General features: G+C 40.9%; 1 protein-coding gene across 7 annotated transcripts in view; it reads left to right on the top strand.

Moving 5' to 3' along the window:
• LOC131225372 (U4/U6 small nuclear ribonucleoprotein Prp31 homolog) overlaps positions 1-19,700 on the top strand; it is a 60,164-nt gene that overhangs the window by 32,215 nt on the left and 8,249 nt on the right. For 6 of the 7 annotated variants that reach the window (XR_009161327.1, XR_009161328.1, XR_009161326.1 and 3 more), the window contains exons 7-8: positions 5,870-5,972; positions 6,195-6,270. Coding sequence is in view for 4 of the 7 variants with exons in the window: in XM_058220895.1 (XP_058076878.1) it covers positions 5,870-5,972; positions 6,195-6,270 (179 nt within the window). In the remaining 3 variants the exon portion in view is untranslated. Of the gene's footprint in view, positions 1-467; positions 547-5,869; positions 5,973-6,194; positions 6,271-19,700 lie in introns of those variants that run through there. The other variant, XM_058220898.1, reaches the window with a different exon arrangement.

Raw genomic sequence — 19,700 nt, forward strand, 5'->3', positions numbered from 1 at the left:
CTCTATTGGAGAGAAACGATCGGACCATGGCGGGGTTGGGAAGATTGTTGCTGAAACGACGTATCTGAATATGGAATAGTTTTTATCCTTGCGGGACCACAAATTTGTGTGAACTTGAGGTCTAACCACATGTCAACGGTCATATGTGGTCATGTCAAAATTTATTTCGTATCTCGTATTTGAATGCACGGGTAAGAAGCGAGGGGAATTTGGTTTGGTATGTTCACTGTCAAATCGAGGATGGTGCGAACCTTAACCGTGGGGCCTGCCTTGATATGTGTACTCAACATCCATGCCATCCATCAATTTCTGGACATGGATTTAGGATATGAGCTTGAAAATTTCAGCACATTGAATGTTTGATGGACCATACCAATGGAGAAATCGGTGGTTGACCATTAAAATGTATGTTAACAGCTTAGAAATGTTTTTGATCAAGCTGATATCCGTCTTTTCCAAACTTGCAGGCTTGTGTGAGCTTATAAACCTGTTGGATGACAAATAAACAATATGGAAACAGAAAGGTGTGCCCATATCATTTTAATGGTGAGTTTATCAATCACAATTGTTTCCAGATCATATGGTCCACTTGAGATGTGAATCTCTTTCATTATCTGGTTTGTGCCTCAATGTGATCTTTTAAGGTGGATGGACGCCCTGGATGTATAATACATTCATGACTGTGGGACCCTTGGTAAGGACCGCACCATACTAGGTTCATACATCGGCCGCACCTAATCCAATACCAAACCGGAGAGGGTATGATTTCGATGGGGCTTGTCAATGAAGCTACCATTGCATTTACCATATACGCATGCGATTCCTGTCAAACACCTGGCAAATGCAATGATGGTATTTTTACCACCAACTACTTTCGTTTACTGGCTATCAAACACGGCCTAAAGTTTCACTAAAAACTTCCACTGTTTTCCCCATGTTTTCCCAATGTTTCTCGGTATTTCTAGTTATCAGCGATATTATTGGTGATATCGATATTGCTTCGGTATCCTCAAGCAGCGAAACTTGTAGCGATACTGATCCTTGAAACACTGCTCTCCATCAAATATTAAAATAGACTTGAGAAGAGAAAATCAAGTGATGACAGAGATCCAAGGAAGGTTAAAAGAAGGGGACAAGAACATGAAATTCTTCCATGGGATTGAAACTGCAAGATTAAGAAACAATCGAATCCATGGCATGATGGTAGATGGAGCCAGGGTAGAGGAGAAGAATAAGGTCTTTGATGCAATTCTATAGTTTTATGCTAGTCTTCCTAAAGGCGAGGATTAGAAACATCTAAAAGTTAGACAATTTGTCATTTGGTCAGTGTTTAGGGATGAGGTGGCAATCCTAGAGAAGCTGATAGAGGAAGCAGAAGTCAAAGAGATGGTGTCTTCTTTAGGGAGGGTTAAGGCCCCTAGGCTGGATGGGTTTGCAATTGCATGTTTTCAGGTTCACTAGGAGATTGTGAAGGACGACTTTATGGCTGACAAAGGGTGGCTTTCGACTGCTCTGGGTGCATCCTTTAATAACTCTCATCTTGGAAAGATGAGGAACAAAATGTTTGAGAAATTGTAGGCCAAGGAGCTTGATTGTGGCCCTTATAAAATCCCGGTTAAAATCTTGATGTCTAGATTCTGGCAAGTGTTCAGCAATGTCATATCTAAGGTGCAGGGAGCTCTTGTGTTTTGGAGACAGATTTGGATGGTACGTTGATTGTGCATGAGTGCATTGACTCGTGGTACGAGGCAAGCAGGAGCAACATCATTTGTCACCTAGATGTAGAAAAAACCTCGATTATGGACTGGAATTTTCTAGACTATATGCTATAGAGAGGTTGGGGTGTGGTGAGAGGTGGAGGAAGTGGATTGAGAAATGTATCAGCTCAGCTAGATTCTCCATGTTGGCCAATGGGTCTCCCAAAGGCTTCTTCAAGGTGTTGAGAGGTCTAAGGCAAGGGGATATGCTATTATTATTATTATTTTTTGTGGCGGCGGAGGTGTTGAGTAAAATTATGGAAAAAGAGGTTTTTTCAGGTCTCATCTAGTGGTTTCGAAGTCGAGCATGCATTGTTTCAAATGTCTCACCTCCATTTTGTGGACGATCCACTCTTTCTTGTGGTGTAGACATGGTGCAGGTGGACAAAATGAGAATATCGTTTGATATTTCAAATTGGTTTGGGGGCTTCAAATGAACATCCATAGAAGTGAAATCTTGGTAGTTAAGCTGCTGAATGAAGTTGTGGGAGCTTTGCAGGGGTCTTTGGGTCCAAATTCTGGTGTCTTGCTTCTTATTCTTCTATTCCGCTATGCATTAGTAAACTAACTAAGCATTTGTGGCACGAGGTGAAGAAATGATAGAAAGGAAACTATCGAGGTGGAAGAGTCGGCACCTATCCTCAGTGGGACGATTCACCTTAGTTTAATTAGCTTTATCAAACATTGCCCGTGTATTTCATGTCCTTATTTAAGTGCCTGACCACTATCTTGATTAGGTTGGAAAGAATCAAGCGCGAATTCCTGTTGAGAAGGGTAGAGGTGAAGCATAAATTCCATTTGTGAAGTTGGGATGATGTGTGCCAAACTTTTGGTGTTGGTTCAAGAGAGCTTAAATCATTGAAATTTGGCCTTCTTTGTCAAAGTGGTATTGGAGGTTTGGGGTGGAAGAAGTTGGCTATGGAGTGAAGTTATTTCTAGTAAGCATGTTATTGAGGGTGGGTGGTTTACCTAGAATCTTCGTTGTATAGAGCCTTGGCAGCTTGGAAAGTGATCGTGGGGATGGCTATCAAGTTGAGGATGGTATTGGTTTCTCGAATGGCAACGAATTTTGCATTTGGTTTTGGGAAGATGCTTGGTGCGGGGACTCTTCTCTGTCCATGTCTTTCCTAGGGTTGGCTAACCAGAATTGAACATTCTAGAATCTTGATTTTGGTTAAAATCCGGGAACAACATAACGTGGAATCTGCCTTGTTGTCGAAATTTGCTGGTGATTGAGGAGATGGATGAGCTTGTTTGCATGTTCTCTCTTCTTTACGAATGCAAGCCTTCTTGCTCCTAGTTTGATGCTTGGGTATGGAAGGGGGAGATAATCGAGAAATTCTCAGTTCCCTCCTTTTATAGGGAGATTCATGCTTCTGTGTCGAGATTGTTGGTTTTGGGAGTAGGAGAGATCCGGAAAATTCTTGATTCGTTCCATTTATAGTGATACTTGCGCTCCTGTGCCAAGACTGTCGTTAGCCCCAACTAGTTTCATTTGGCATTGTGGGTGGCCTCGCAAGGTTGTGGCGTTCGCTGGGCTGCTAGGCAGAAGCAAGTTCCTTGCACTGGACAATCTTTAAGAGCACCATATGATCATTCCCAATGTGTGCCTCGTGTGTGCAGGACATGGGAGTCGGCAGGTCAACTATTCATGCATTGTATTGGAATCGATTCCCCGACCTTTTTCAAGTTGGTTGGGTGATACCCCCATCGATCAAAGCTTTCTTTCTTGCATGGCTGGGGAGCAGATTGGGCATATTGAGAGGAAGAAGTGGCAGCTCACTCATTTGGCTGGGCTGTGGACAATATGGAATGGAGTGGGACAATTGATGTTTTTGGAGTATGCTGGATATGGCATTTAGAAAGGCTAATTAAATGTTATAGACTGGGTCTCTTCCATCAAGGCCTTTTGTAACTGTGATTTTATCTCTGCCCTGCTGGTCTTGTTTTTTGTCATTCTAGCGTAGATATCTCATCTATGCCGATATCTATGCCCTTTCAATAAAATCAATTACTTTTCAAAGAAAAAAAAAGCTTCTCATTCTAGTAAGTGTTGTTAATCAGTAGCAGAGAGGCTGTGTGTGCGAGTACTAGTTTTAGACTAGTGACTGTCAGGAATCGTTCCTATGGTTTTTTTTTTTGGTGATTATTCTATAGTCGTTGCAGTTTTGGATCTGTGGAAAATTACGACCCAGCTTGGCACGTCGATTACCTGCTGAGGCTGATGAGGCTGATGATACGACCCAACTGAGGCTGATGATACAGAGATTGCAGAAGCGCATTGGAATTTGGTGGGATCCTTCCTTTTAGGCAAATAGAAGGCAAGGCATGGGTGAATCCCCTTTTAAGTTTCTAACGGCTTTGATTAGAACACATCAATTGATAGCTCTCGTGCCTAGAATATCATAATGCTATGAGGATCATAGCCTCATGATGTGATCATTTCATTCGTCACTAGGAGACCTCAAATAGCTGGACAAGGCAATGATGACGATGACAACGAAACTGGCATAATAAACTAGTTCCAGGTGGAGTGAAATCATTGCTTGTAAATATGGGGATCATGGAGGGGGGATCGCATACTAAACCTTCTTCTCTATATAGGGCATCTGCAATTTGCAAGACCATCTCCTTTAGCCTCCCCCGCTTTAGTGAAGGCATCTCCTTCAGTTTAAGGGAGGGGTCCAGGATAAGATTCTGGTTGGAGACTGTTGGATTTCCAACAGACCTCTTGCAGATGTCTTTCCGGCTCTGGCCAGAGTCTCTTCCAACACCTCCATTTCGGTGGCTCATTGCTTTTCTATTCATAGTTCAGGTGCCTGGTGTCCCCCTTGCAGATGAGCCCCTATCAGAGATCGAAGTCCTCGAGTTGCTGAGACTCCTGCATGGTATTCAACCTACTCCTGGGGAGGAAGATCACCTCCGCTGGTCATTCTCTCCTTCGGGCCTGTTCTCCCATAAATCTATTGGAATCTAATCAGATTGTGAAGCACGCTGCCCTTCTTCAATTTCCTTCCTTTTGGTTTTACAAGGCCCCTCCTAAGGTGTTGGCTTTCATGTGGTTCCTAGCTAGAGGAAGGATGCTTACGATCGACAACCTCCAACATCAGCGTATGATCCTGCCCAGTATCTGCTCCCTTTGTGGTAGAGATGCTGAATCTATTCCACACCTTCCTTCACTGTTCATTCACAGCTGCAGTTTGGTCCTCTATAGTTGCTAAGTTCTGGGTCTTCTGGGTCATGCTGCAAGACATCGTGTTTCTACTTCATGCCTGGCATGATGTCCACGTTCAAAGTGACCTCAGACTTGTGTTGCGCATGCTGCTCTTAGCGACACTATGGGGTATCTGGAAAGAGAGGAATGCTCGATGCTTCAGAAACTCTTCCTCCCTTCTTCAGTGATTTCTCAAGTTTTTAGAGCGGCAAAGGATTGGTCTGCTTCCCTTGCTCAGATGGAAGCCTCAACTCTTTCTTCTCTTTTGGGCTGAGATCCTGTCCGTGGGAGTTTTTCTGGTTTTCTGTTTCGCTTGGGTTTGGGTAGCTTTTGTTTAGGCTTTTTCTTCTTTCTTTCGGCCCAGTTTATGCTGTTATAGCTGTAGTTTTGGGAAGCTCTTGTAGTTTTGTTTTCGTTTTGCTTTGTTTCTCTGTGTGGACCCCCATCATCGAGCCTTTCAAGTTGTATAGCTCTGTCGTGTTTTTCTATTTTGGGTTGCTGTTGCTCCCTTTTAATAATATTCATCCTTCAAAAAAAAAAAAATGACGACGACAACGAGGCAGTTGCCATTTCTTAGTCATCCCATTTTCCCAAAATATCTGATGCTGTTGTGGGGTTTATCTATAATTGGTAGTTTTGTGTTTAAGTTTCTAGCAACACCCTTGCTGTATCAGCTTCAACAGATATTTTTGTGCAAAGTTGCTGGAAAAAGGATCTATATTGTTGACAATGGATTACATTTTGAACATGTTTGATGGGTGGTAGAATCTATCTACTGCACTTCTAGAGGAAGTTTTCATCTGATTTTACTTGCTCAAGTTGAAACTTCAATATAAATTTTTTGCATCGAGCTATGCAGGTTTATATATATTTGTCTTTTACACATTTGTGGTCTCAGGGGATGGACTGGGCGAAGGGTACGGCATGCTTGGTCAAGCTGGAAATGGGAAGTTGCGTGTATCAGTTGGCCAGAGCAAACTTGCTGCAAAAGTTGCTAAAAAGTAGGCAGTTTCTGTGCTTCTCCCATCTTATCCTTGAAGATGCTGCAATCTCTCATCACTTTCTTTTGGAGACATGATGATTATTAATTTAATAATTCTAGTCAGAGTTGGGCATTAGCGCCGTTATTGTTGTTTCTGTTTTCTTGTAACCTTCGTGTTCTTCACTTCAATTTCCGTCCATCTCAAGCTACCTGACTTTCCAGTAAAATCTCAATATTTCAGGTTCAAGGAAAAGCACTATGGGAGCAGCGGTGCCACCTCAGGATTGACTTCAAGTCTGGCATTTACACCTGTGCAGGTGAGCATCTGTATAGCCACTGCCATGTTGCTCTTTTCTACTATTCCTTGGTACTTTGGCTATAGAAAATTGCTTCTTGGAATTATGTTGTATGTGGCATTGCATTTGGGTCATATCTATTTGGACACTAATTGGGTTTTTTTGTTATCTGGATATTAGGATTTGTACTGACACCTGCATAATGAATGAAGAAGATGAGAATATGCAATATTTTGTTCATGCAACCTCCATTGAATGAAAGTAACTAAAGCAATGAACAGTAACATCCTAGTCGAGCACTTCAGGAAGTTAATAGGAATTCTTGCTTTGATTCATTTGCTGTAAAAATCGAAATTTGCAATTGACAATTTGGCAAGGTTTCTACGATCCAGAATAAATCCAGCAAATTAACCAGGCATAGTTTTTCTTGAGTTCTGTTTTTGGTGGGCAATTCGGCTCACCATGGCCTCTGTTTGAGTAGACGCACGCAAGTAGTGAGACAAGACCAAATTTTCAGCACATGTGCTTTATACCAACATAGGTTTTGTATCTCGAGTGTTGACGGTTGTTATTGGCACCATAGCATGATGTGTTTTGTAGGCTAGAATGAATTCAATAGCCTTTCCAGGAAGACTCAATGTGTGATCATAAACAAACAAAAAAAAAATAAAAAAATAAAAAACAATGGAGGATGGATCTAGGCATACCTCTAGAGAAGAAGATTCCTTGTGTAGAAGATGAAGATGATGAAATGCCCAGTTTTCAGCATACATGCTTTATTGTCACCATTTTGTATGTCTACAATTGTTATTGGCACCACAACATGATTTGTGTTGTAGTCTAGAAAGAATTCACTAGCCTTTCCATGAAGAGCTCAAAATGTGGGATGGTAGACAAAAATAAAAAGAAAATAATCAAACAGCAAGGGATAAATCTAGGCATACCTCTAGAGAAGAAATAGACCCCGTGTAGAAGAAGATGAGCCACCAAACTCTATGGTAGACTGACCTCCTTTAGCTCGTGTCCCCAATTTCCCAAGTGCTCAACCCTTTGGAAAATGGTGGCTCCTCCTCATTCTCTCTACACCCTAAACCCTTATTTTTGAGGAGATGAAGAGCATAATAGTGCTTAGGTTGGAACCTTATGGGGCTATTTATATAATTCCATGAGGTAAATATCCAATGGCCTTAAACTTAATCACAAAGGCCCATCACTACCTTATGTATTAAGGAGGCCTTCACGCACATGAGCTCACGCCCATTTAGTTAAATTATGTCTCTCCCTCCACTTCATCATCATCGATCCATCAGGTGGGTCCATGTCTCAAGGTGAACCCTACCTAATGGTACTTGAAGATCTACCTTGGATTTGCGATCAACCATAATCCAAAACAAGAACCATATTAAGTAAATAAAAGACTGTTTTTCCTTTCAAAATTGTTTTGAAAGACATCCTTTAGGGGTCATTTGGATGCTTGTAAACTCCATAAGTTGTAATCGGATTACATGTGTTTGGATGGGTGCATTTGCATGTAAAGTAATTACAAATTGTAATCAGATTACAACTTTTAGCTGTAATATGAAACATGGCAAAAGGTCATGTTTTAATTTACAAATAAAATGGATTATAAGTTTTTTTAATTCTTGATGCGAGGGGGATTTTGTCCTTAGGGGCACCTCCTTTGCTTTGGGAAAGCGGTGGCTACGACCAAGCATTTTGTCCACAGGGGCACCTCCTTTGCTTTGGGAAATGGAATCCGGATTCACTTTTGGGTTGACATTTGGTGTGGGGATCAGGAATTGCAGGCTATATTCCCGAGGATTGCTCGGCTAGCTCCCGATTGCTTCTTTATTTCAGGGCAATCGATGGTTTGGTCGTCGCCCTGTCATAGAGATCTTTTGGATGATGAGATCGTGGAATACAGTAGCCTCCAACAATTTCTAAGGAATGTCAAGTTTGACCCTCTCGAGGAAGATTCGATGGTGCGGAGAAGAAGCACTTCAGAGAAGTTTTCAGTAAAGTTGCTATTTGGTGTGATATCGGATGCTTTGCATCGTTTTCCTAGCCATCCGTTCCATCGCTTGTTTTATGGGGCTCCTTCTTATGTTGTGGTGTTCGTGTGTGGTTGGTTTGCCGGAAGCGTATCCTTACGATAGATAATTTGCAGAGGAGGGCTATGATCCTTCTGAACATTTGCTTCATGTGCATGGGTAATGAGGAGACCATTGATCATCTCTTTATCCATTGTTCGGTAGTTTGGTAGGTTTTGGAGTTGGCTTTGGGGGGGGGGGGCGGGCGGGGGCGATATTTGGAGGGCGATGATCAGTTTTTGTTTCAACAATATTCGGGCGAGGGCCAAGGAGGTTATTAGTAGAACCTCTTTGTATTTAGATTCTTGGGTGTGAGTTCATTCGTTGTGTTGTATTCTTTGCTCGCCTTTTGGTGAGCTTGCTTAATAAAAGTTTCGTTACCTCTCAAAAAAAATAAAAAATAAAAAATCTCGATGCAATGAGGGTTATGCCTTCTTCCAATGGGCATTTGCTTCATGTGCATGGGTAACGGGACCGATAGCGTGGACTATTTGGAGGGCGAGGAACGGTTGTTGTTTCAACAATATTCGGGTGAGGGTCGAGGAGGTTATTAGTAGAACCTCTTTGTATTTAGATTCTTGAGTGCGAGTTCGTTTGGGTGCTATATTCTTTGCTTGCCTTTTGGTGAGCTTGCTTAATAAAAGTTTCGTTACCTCTCAAAAAAAATAATTCTTGATGCAATGAGAGTTATGCCTTCTTCCAATGGCTAGTGCTGCAATGGTTCGTTTGTGAAATCGTTGAATCTGGGAACTAAAAAACCCATCTCTATTGAAGAAGTGAAAAAATTGTTTATACCTCAAATCCAACATCTTTTGATATTCAATTTGTCTTCCTCCTCACTTCTCATCTTCCGTCCGAATGTTTTTTTTTTCTTCCACAAATCTCCCCCTTTCTAGGGTTAGAAAGCTCTCTCTCTCTAGGGTACCACGTGATTACTTGTAAAACCACTCTTATAGAGGGAGCCCATTGGTCTACAAGTGGCTATGGGGGAACTATTTACTGGTGGGTGATTGAGAATGTTGATTTGATGGGGCCCGCAATGTCTGGAGCAAGCCCCAAAATTGCCCATGTGATCCTTGGCCTTCTTTTTAGTTGAATGGGACAGCTGCTGTATATTTGTATACCATCTATTTCCAAGTCAAGTGATCTAAGGGTTAGGATTTCCCCATTAGGGAGGATGGTGGGGCATGATACATCCAATGTGGGGCGATCAAATCAAAATTAGCGGATCATATTGCTGGGATTAACGGTGCAGATATTTTGTCCACAGCTCAATATTTTTTTTAGGCCATTGGATGGTTTCCGTTTAAAAGACGTCCCTAGTCTCTCATTCCCTCATATGTGTACACGTGCAATACCTACTTTCTAGTATCGATTTTCTTTGTTTACAACTGTTAATCAGTACACATGGTCCATCTGACAGATTATCAGCCATTGACTCAGAGCCAACATGGTCTACTAAGTAGATCATTAGATTTTAACTCTATCAAAGGCCTTAATTTAATCCAACTGCTAAGATATTTCAAGCCTAAAGACAAAATACCCCAATGCCTATAAATACTTATTTTTTAATATATAAAAAACTGCAATAGGCGGCAGTGGGAAGCTTTTTCAAGGAGAGATTCAATAGCATCCAATAGCATCAAAAGGTACATCGTTTTTTTTTTTTTTTTTAAAAAATAGGATCAAAAGGTAAGGTTTTGAAAATTCATGTCTTTTTTTTTTTTTTTTTTGAAATTCATGTCTTGGCTTTGGCCCATTGACAGCCTAATCAATTTTTTTTTCTTTTAACCATACCTTCATTGTGGCCATCAATTGAAAGGTTTGGATTCAATGGCCATCCATGGTGGAGCCTAATAAACCAATGGCCTGGATCACTAAATTGTGGGCTCCACCTTAACAAGCTAAAAGTTAGAGCATAATGTGCATTTCCTAGATCAAGGATCCTATAATTTCTTTGTTAGTCTATGTATATCTTTACGTTATCATTGGTTTTGTATTCTGTATGAAATCTTCAAATATACTCCCTTTGATTTTATTTTATTTTGGTTCTTTTGAAATTTTGTTGCTCGTTGATAGCTCTCATTGCCCACTTAATAAGAGAGAATGTGAAATGTGAATGGGATAGTGCATCTTGACTTGCTAACAAATGCTGGTAGTCGATATTCAATAGTTTCTCATCATAAAAGGGAATTTGAATCAGTGGACCCACTTCTGTGGCTCACCAAATGATTCATTTAGCATAAGGATCGGCAATATGCTTTTTTAAGTTGGGCTTCAATCATTCTTAAATGAAGATTATATATTATTTGATCATTTTAAAAAGATTTACCACTCCAAGTTGAATACTCAATTACAGGTTGTAATCAATTTACATGTTATCCAAACACAAACATCTATTTACCTATAAACAAATTACAGCCAAACATGACAGGATATAAACACATTACACCTATAATCTGATTACAACTTAAAGATTTTACAGGCATCCAAATGACCATGTTAGCTAGGGGTGCTGGGCTTTTTTTTTCCCCTTGGGGTGGGGGAGTCGACCCAAACCCAACCCAACCTCAATGGGACCCAACCTGCAACCTATCCTGACCTGAGTTCCAACCCGAGGTGCCCAACTCGAACCCAACTTGTAGTCTTCTTTACTTCACCCAACCCGATTTAAATGACCCAATTTTGTTGAAGTTGAACTTGACCTGAACTCAAATTGAGTTGGCGTTTTCAACCCCACACCCAACCCGAGGACCTTAACCACTCGACCCAAACTCAGATTCGGTCAGTCGGGTTTGGGTTGGCCAGAACACGAGTTGCAACCTTTATGCTAGCATGAGTCACTGGGCTAATTGCAAACAATGTCCTTCAGTGGCGAAAGTAGTTTCTAGGGGACTATTGTATTTGGACCCTAGTTGGGACTTGGGAGAATGTGGGGGTACATAGTTTCCCTTTTCGGATAATGTAATGGCACTTAGGCATCACCCCTTGTTGGGGCTTACTTGGCATGTATTGAAGTCATCCAAAGGGAGAAGTTAAGTTTCCACACACTGCCTTATAGTTAAGGGTTTTTGCTAGTATGTAGTAGAAGTGGATGTTTTTATAGGTTGAGACCAAAGAGCATCCCTTCACACTAGTCTGCCTGATGTGCTAACTACACCTGTTGTGCACACTCATGTATTGCTGTCAGAGCACCCATCTTTAATTTCTTGCAGTGTTTGAAGTATCAGTATCACTACAAGTTCTGTTGGCTGGGGATATGGAAACAATATCAATATTGTCGATAATATCGTTGATAATTGGAAACGTGGCGAAACATGAGGAAAATGGTGGAATTTTTCAGTGAAACTTCAAGAGATGTTAAAATACACATATTTGCATATTTAGGATTAAAAAAGTACAAAAAGAATGCATATACAATAAGTTTCCATTTAATGGGGGCTTAAAAGCATGTTCTGTCGTAAGAAATCATTACAACCATCCCATCCATCTTGTATATCCATCCAACCATTCAATCTTCTATCAAACATGCATCAATATTTCATAATATCGATAACACACGATATTTTGTCAAGAAATCATTGACAACTAGAAAGGAAATGAAAGATTGTGGTCTCGGTATCGCCTATGTTATGATAATGATAATATCACAATATTATCGTTGACAAATTGCACACTTCATACAACCATGCGCCCGTAAAAAAAAATTGAAATGAGAAATTTTTTAATAAATGGATTTTTGGCGATATTGATACGTTGACGATATAAGCGACACTCAGAATTTACACAATCGAAAATATTGGCAATATCGATACATTAGCAATACAATCGACACTTGGAAGTTACACAGTAAAAAATATTGGCAATATCGATACATTAGCAATACAAGCGACACCTGGAATTTACACACTTGAAAATATTGGCGATACTCAGCGATACATCACTGATACCTTAAATTTCTAATACTACGAATGTTATCGATGTCACTACCTGCGTTATCAGTATCGTTGAGCTAAAGATATGGAGAATATCTTGGATACTTCAAACAATGATTAGCCGTGACTTACCCAATCACTACTAAGCAGTCATCCAATACCATCATGATAACCTACTGCCTAAGAACATGACCGGTTGGGAGCTTCTTTATGATGTCAAGGAAATGTGAAGCCGAGTTTCGCAATGTCATTGACTAAATGAATGCGCTTGACTTGCTATGATATAATCAGGGGACTTGTTGAAATTAATCGACATGTGCGATGAGAGCAATTAAACTTAATCATGATGCGTATGTAAACATTGTGTAGTGTTACAGGCTATAAGCAATTTTGATTAGCTTTCAGGGTGTACAAGCCAACAACTCCCACTTGCCTGAAAGTTAATCACCTACAATGCAAAAACCATCTTTTCCAGACACCCAAAAAAACCTAAGCCCCCTAATCATAGGGTCGGCCAACCAAGTCAACGGCAGATTCCAATGTTGTCATAGTTGTTATCATATTAGAATTCATAAGAGGGTTTGAATCAAATCATATCATGAATTGTATAGTAAATTGTAAGATTTTTCATCTTCTGATTTTCATATAAAATAAGACAAAATAATAATACATGAATCAGAAGAATAAAATACCATCAATATCTTTTGCTAAAGACGAGATGCTATATGACAAGTAACAAAGGGAGGACCAACAATGGATTACGGTAGGAAAAACGACGAAGAAGGTTAGCAAGAAAAGGGATGCTTCCTCTTTCCTGACTCTGTACGTCATTGGATTCGCCGAAGGTTGGTTGCTTATAAACTTTTCTCGGGTGCTCGGTAGAATTAGAGCAGTAATGGTGGTAGTTATACCTTGAGATCGACTTTCCTCAAAGCCTAGGGGATTCACCTTTGTTCGTATGGGATCGGGTGAAGAGTCAGCTTGTGCAGTGAAGTGCTTACACGGTGAGAGTTTCGGTGGTTGAATGATATTGGTTCAAAGAGCCAGGTTTGGACCAAAACTTCGAATCAAAGAAGGCACTAAGAAAAATCAAGAGAAAGGAGGTTATAGTAGCGCCAATGAAGAAGGATCATCTTCATGAAGGAAAACAGAGCTGATAGAATTAGGACAAAAATGGGACTAGGAATGCATCTTACTTGCAGGGATGTAGTTATGGGAACAACTGCTCAACCTCCCCAGACTATGGAACCCCATACGAGGGAACTCCAGGTGGACGAGGATGAGTTCTTCACGGTGGAAGAAATAGGTGGTACACAATGATTGAGGGTCAACCTTAAGGTGCTCGAAAAAACTACATGTTATTCGTGGTGGTCTTTTGTTGCTGAAACAAACCGTCAAACAACCGTAACCCAAATTACAACCTGGCCTGAAGATTGTTGTGGATGGTGCAGGGAAGATTATTCGATTAGACCTATCGGGGAAGGTGAGGTATGGATATGGGTTTGACTTGAGAGGAATCTTAATCTTCTACTGGTTGCGGGTGCCATGCATAGAGACGGGCCAATTAGGAGGATACGAAAGTGGGAGGATTACTCCTTTGGTAAAGAGCAGAAATGGTATCTCAATTGGGGGATACCTTTAAAGCCGTGGTCGTGTGAGTTTTTCGTTGTAGCTGCATCCTGTTTGGGGGAGGTAATGGCTATAGACGAAGCTATTGAGGAAGGAGAGGAAGGGTAGCCCGGATTTGTGTTAGTAGGCAGAACACTCGCCAAGATCCAGATCAAATTCTGGTGAAGGTGGGGGAGGAGGTGCTAAGCTTAAAGGTGTAGAGGGAGAGGGAATGGGGGGTTCCGCTTCGCTGGGGTGACATTTGGAGGAAGAGAGACATCGACTCCATTTGGTAGCGATGGTGGAAGAGAGGCATTGCCTGATGGAGCACGTTTTCGTTGCTCCATAGGTGCTTCGATTTTCAGGGGAGACGTGTGTCTTGCTCCGAATGACGGAGGTGGAGTTGGTGGTAACTGGTAAAGAAAACGTTAGAAACTTGACATGGGACCTCTAGTGCGACGAAGGAACACTAGGAGTTAGGTGCACGTCCCCAAACCTGTTTTCAAAACGAGCATTGGAAATTGAACCTAACTCAGAGGGCGGTGCTGGTAGTCATGTAGTGATCTCGTCTTAGGCTCGGGACGCGTGCCTTCTGGAGACCATAGGGGGGGATTTGAAGCAACGATCGGAGCCACAAGAGCCTATTATGCTCAACACGTTGCAGGAGGCGATTTTAAAGACTACCAACATGCGGTTTGAAGGCGTTACACGTGCGGATGGCTTAAAGTCCTGCACATCTCTCTCTCTCCTCATCAGCCCGATCCTACATGCGGATTTGGTGCCACACAAGCCCAAACGTGTGGATTTAACACACATGACTTGTCGGTCTTCAAAAATTGGAGTCTCGAAACCTCTTGTTTTACTTTGAAGAAGTCTCTCCAGTCCAAGTTTAACGACACTTGCAGAGGAAGAAGAGGACAGAGAAAACAGAGAAGCTTTAATCATGAGGAAGGATACTTAGGTAGACGTGCCTTTTGAAGATCATTTTCGTTTAACTAAGGAGGACTGCAGCCCAAAAGGATATAGGGGAGTCGAACAACGCACTAGAATGCTTAGGAGGTTGTGGCGTGCTTAGACTAAGAAGTTTCGAATGAGGCAAGGTTAGATATAGAGATAAGGGACGACAATCAGGCGGTGGTAGTTCTTATCGACGACCTGCGAGATGCGATGATCGTCACCTCGCCGTGTGTGAAGAAGGTTAGTAATGATTTCACAACAAGATCTCGAGTCAGACTTTGCGGTAGATAAAGAGATGCACGAGGTTAGAAGGGGGCCATACACAATCTTGCCATAACAGTTTCAGAGACGTGTTGGGTCGTGTGGGAGGCATGGTGGGAATGTCTTATGGAGTTCAGGATGAGGACGTTTATGATTTTTTCCATTTTGCACAGCAAAGGGGGGGGCTCAACTTCAACTCGATATTCAAGCTTTGAAGCAGAAGAAATTTCCAAAGGGTTGGAGGGATGTGCATAGCCTTGAGTGCTCCATAAATTATGACACGGGGGGAAAAGCAAGTGGAGGAAAAAGGGTCAGATCGGGGAACGCGGATTCTCAATGTTAATTTTATCCTGGAATGTTAGGGTGCTGGGGTGTAGCACTAAAACGGCTCAGGTTAAAGATTTGTGTAAAAAGTCCAAGGCAGATATTATTTCTTTGCAAGAGTCTAAGCTACAGGGAGTAAACAAAGGTTTAGTTGAAAGGGCAGTTCTGGATGCAAATGGTACTACTGTAGGCATCATAGTTGCATGGAACATCCATATCTGGAAGAAGGTGGACTCTTTCTCATGGGAGTTCTCTTTTTCTGCTTAGTTGCGGGAGATATCTTATAGTTTTCAATGGGTATTCACAAAAATTTATGGGCGATGCTCCAATAGATTGCATGAATCCTTCTAGGCAGAGTTGGGCAGTGTTAGGTAGAGGTGGTATGAACCTTGGTGCGTTGGCGAGGACATCAATGTTATCCGGTTCAGCCATGAGAAATCTTCAAGGAGCCGCTTAACTTGAAGTATGTCGAATTTTACAGCGTGGGTTGATCGGAATGACTTGGTGGATCTTCCATTGGAAGTGGCAAAATTTACTTGGATTAACGGGCGACAAGAGGCAATTCTATCTAGGTTGGACAAATTCCTGGTGTTTGCGGAATGGATTAAAAAATTCCCTTTGGTTTCTCAATAAACCTTAGAATTGTGTCGAACCATTGCCCGATTTCTCTGGTTGTTCCTGTGGAGAATTGGGGGCCAAAACCTTTCATGTTTGAGGTTGCATGGTTCGGGATAGAGGGATTCAAACAGATGATACTGGTGGAACTCTTTTTCCGTGGAAGGATATGTGGGGTTCAAGCTTGCCAGAAAGGTGAAACTTCTGCAAAACAATTTAAATTCCTTGAATAAGGTAACTCTTGGAATAAGAGAGGCGGAGTTTGACAAATTGTTGGAACCAGTGTTCGAACTATCGGTATCGCTACAAGTTTCGCTGGCCAGGGATACGGAAACAATATCGATATCGCCGATAATATCGTTGATAACCGGAAATGCGGGGAAACATTGGAAAAATGGTGGAATTTTTAGTGAAACTTTAGGAGATGTTAAAATGTACGTATTTGCATATTTAGAAATATAAAAAAATTGCAAAAAGAATTCATACATAACAAGTTTCCATTTAATGGGGCCTTAAAAGCATGTGCTGTTGTAAGAAATTAATCCAACCATCCCATCTGGCCTATTTAACCATCTAACCTTCCATCTAAACATCCATCGATATTGCAAAATATCAACAACACATGATATTTCACCAAGAAATCATCAACAATTGGAAAGGAAATGAAAGATTGTGGTCTCAATATCGTACATGTTGCGATATCAATAATATTAAGATATTATCAATATTATAGATGACAAATTGAACACTACATATAGCCATGTGCCCATGGAAAAAAATTGAAATAAATTTTTTTCTAATAAACAAAATTTTGATAATATCAATACGTTGGTGATATTATTGAAATATCATCGATACACTTATGATACAAGCATTACCTAGAATTTACATAGTCGAAAATATTGGTGATACATTGGTGATATTGATGCATTGGCAATACAAGTGACACCTAGAATTTACATAGTTGAAAATATTGGTGATTACATTAGTGATATTGATACGTTGGCGATACTTAGCGATACATTGGTAATACCTAAAATTTCTAATACTTCCAACGTTATCGGTATCGCTACCAGTGTTATCGGTATCACTGAGCTGGAGATAAAGATAATATCGGAGATAATTCAAACACTGGTTGGAACAAATTCAAAAAATCAATGCTCTAGATGAGAATGGGACTTTATCTATGAGAGAGAGAGAGAGAGAGAGAGAGAGAGAGAGAGAGAGAGAGCCTTATAGTTAAAGTATGTGAATCGGTGAAAGAAGAGGAGATTAGATGGAGGTAGAGATCTAGAGCGGTCTGGCTCGAAGAAGGGGACAAAAATACGCGATTTTTTTCATAACATGGCTAGTGCCCAAGCAAGGAACAACAGGATTTCAAATTTGATTGTGGATGGGAAATGCACGTCGGATAAGAAGCAAATTTTCAAAGCTATAGTCCAGTTCTACGAGGAACTACTCTCTTTTGATAAATGGGCGAGACCACGCCTAGATAATCTTCACTTTCGATAGCTCTCATCCGAGGACACCTTGATGCTTGAAGCGAGTATATCGCAGTGTTTTAAATAGGGGTAGCGTGATGCGTAGCGCTCAGCCCTCTATAGCGCGTAGCGTAAATACATAGCGTGTAGCGTAACCGACGCGATACTTCTATTTTTAAATTTAAAAATAGGACAAATATAATAAATAGTGAAAAAAAGGGAAAAAATATAAAAATGCCTAAAAGATGATTCATTTTATTAATTATAAGCATGTTAAAAAAAGTTATTAGTTATCATTTATCGAAAGCCAATCCACATATATAAGCCAAATCAAATAATTATCACATCAACAACTTTCTAAGAAAACCACTTTAATTAATAATGTTTAATTGAAACCACAAGTCACAATTATGAAAAGAAATAAAAATCCCATAGGTTAAAAGTATCAAGTACAATACAAGTGTCACATTCCTCAACATTAGAAACAAAGAAAACGTGAAAAAATAATAAAAAACTAAAATAGTGAAAAAGTACATTGTAGCTTACGCTACGGATGCTACGAGCTACGTAGCTGTAGCGTATGCTACGACCCCTGTAGCGTGCGCTACAGGGGATTTACGCTATTTGGGACGCTACGTAGCGCTACGACCACACTACGCTACGTAGCATACGCTACCGCTACGCTATGGGCGCTATTTGAAACACTGGTATATCGGAAGAAGAAGTGAAAGTTGCATTGGATTCTGTGTGGTGACAGATGTCCGGGTTCCGATGGATTTCCTATGCTTTTCTTTTAAAAAATTTGCCCTCTTCTCAAGAACGATGGCATGGACTTTATGTCAGAATTTTATGATCGCGGTCATTTGTCTACTGAGCTTGGGGTGACTTTTATAGCTCTGATTTCAAAAGTGGAGGGAGTAGAACAAATAAAAGACTTTAGACCCATAAGCCTGATTGGGGTGCCGTACAAGATTTTGGCGAAGATGCGAGCATCAAGATTAAGGATGGTCCTTGGAAATGTCATATATGAGAATCAAGGAGCATTCATTGAGGGAAGATAGATTCTAGATAGTGTTCTCATAGCCCATGAGTGCAATGATTCTAGACACAAAGAAGGGAAGGCCGGAATAATGTGCAAATTGGATATTGAAAAGTCATATGACCATGTCGATTGGGAGTTTCTAGACTTCATGCTCTTCAGATTGGGTTGCAACGAAAAATGGAGAGGCTGGATGCAGGCTTGTGTGAGGTACGCCTCCTCCGTTTTGATTAACGAATTTGCTTATGGTTTCTTCAACGCGTCTAGGGCCTAAGGCAGGGGGACACGTTATCGCCATACTTATTCGTGGTCATTGGAGAAGCTTTCAACATGATGCTTAAAAGGGGGGGAGGAAAATGGCTTGATTAATGGGTTCAAACTTCAAAGTAGCTAATGACACCATTTCCTTCACTTATCTTCAATACGTGGATGATGCTCTCCTCTTCTGTGATGCGGATTCGACCTCAGTTGATAATTTGCGGAAAATCATCGTCCGCTTTGAGGCGGTCTTGGGGCTTATGATGAACATGGCCAAGTCAGAAACCTCTATAGAAATTAACTATAGAATTGCACACCTTTTGCCTTTCCTTCTCCTCTTGTCCCTTCCACCATTAATGACTTAATCTTGTTAACTCTCACTCGAGTACTTGTTGTTGCATGAAAGAATTTCGTATTTTTATCTTCTTCTTTTAACCATAGGGCGCTTGAATATTGTCTCCATTTGATTTAATCCTCTCGTAATCTAGCATTATACTTTGCTTTATAAACTTCTCTCAAAGCTTTTTCATCTTCCGACAACTCTCCTGCCTCTTCTTTGATGTCTAGAAACTGTATATCGTGTAAAACCTTAACGTCTCCTCCTCTCTTGGCCCCAAAGTCTCCTTCTTCCATACATTTATTTTACCTTTCAGCATTTTTAATTTCTGAAATAAAATGAACTCCTCTCCCTTCAATTGAGAAAGAAGACCACTGCTCTACCACTTGCTCCGAAAAACTCTCTATTTATAACCAAGCGAGTTCAAACCGAAACGGCCAAGGACTCCAATTCTCCTCCTCCAACTCTAGCATAATTGGACAATGATCGGATATGGGCCTTGGTAAACATCTTTGATGCACTAATGGAAAAATTTCTACCCATTTC

This window comes from Magnolia sinica, chromosome 14, assembly GCF_029962835.1.
Source record: "Magnolia sinica isolate HGM2019 chromosome 14, MsV1, whole genome shotgun sequence".
NCBI classification, from domain to species: domain Eukaryota; kingdom Viridiplantae; phylum Streptophyta; class Magnoliopsida; order Magnoliales; family Magnoliaceae; genus Magnolia; species Magnolia sinica.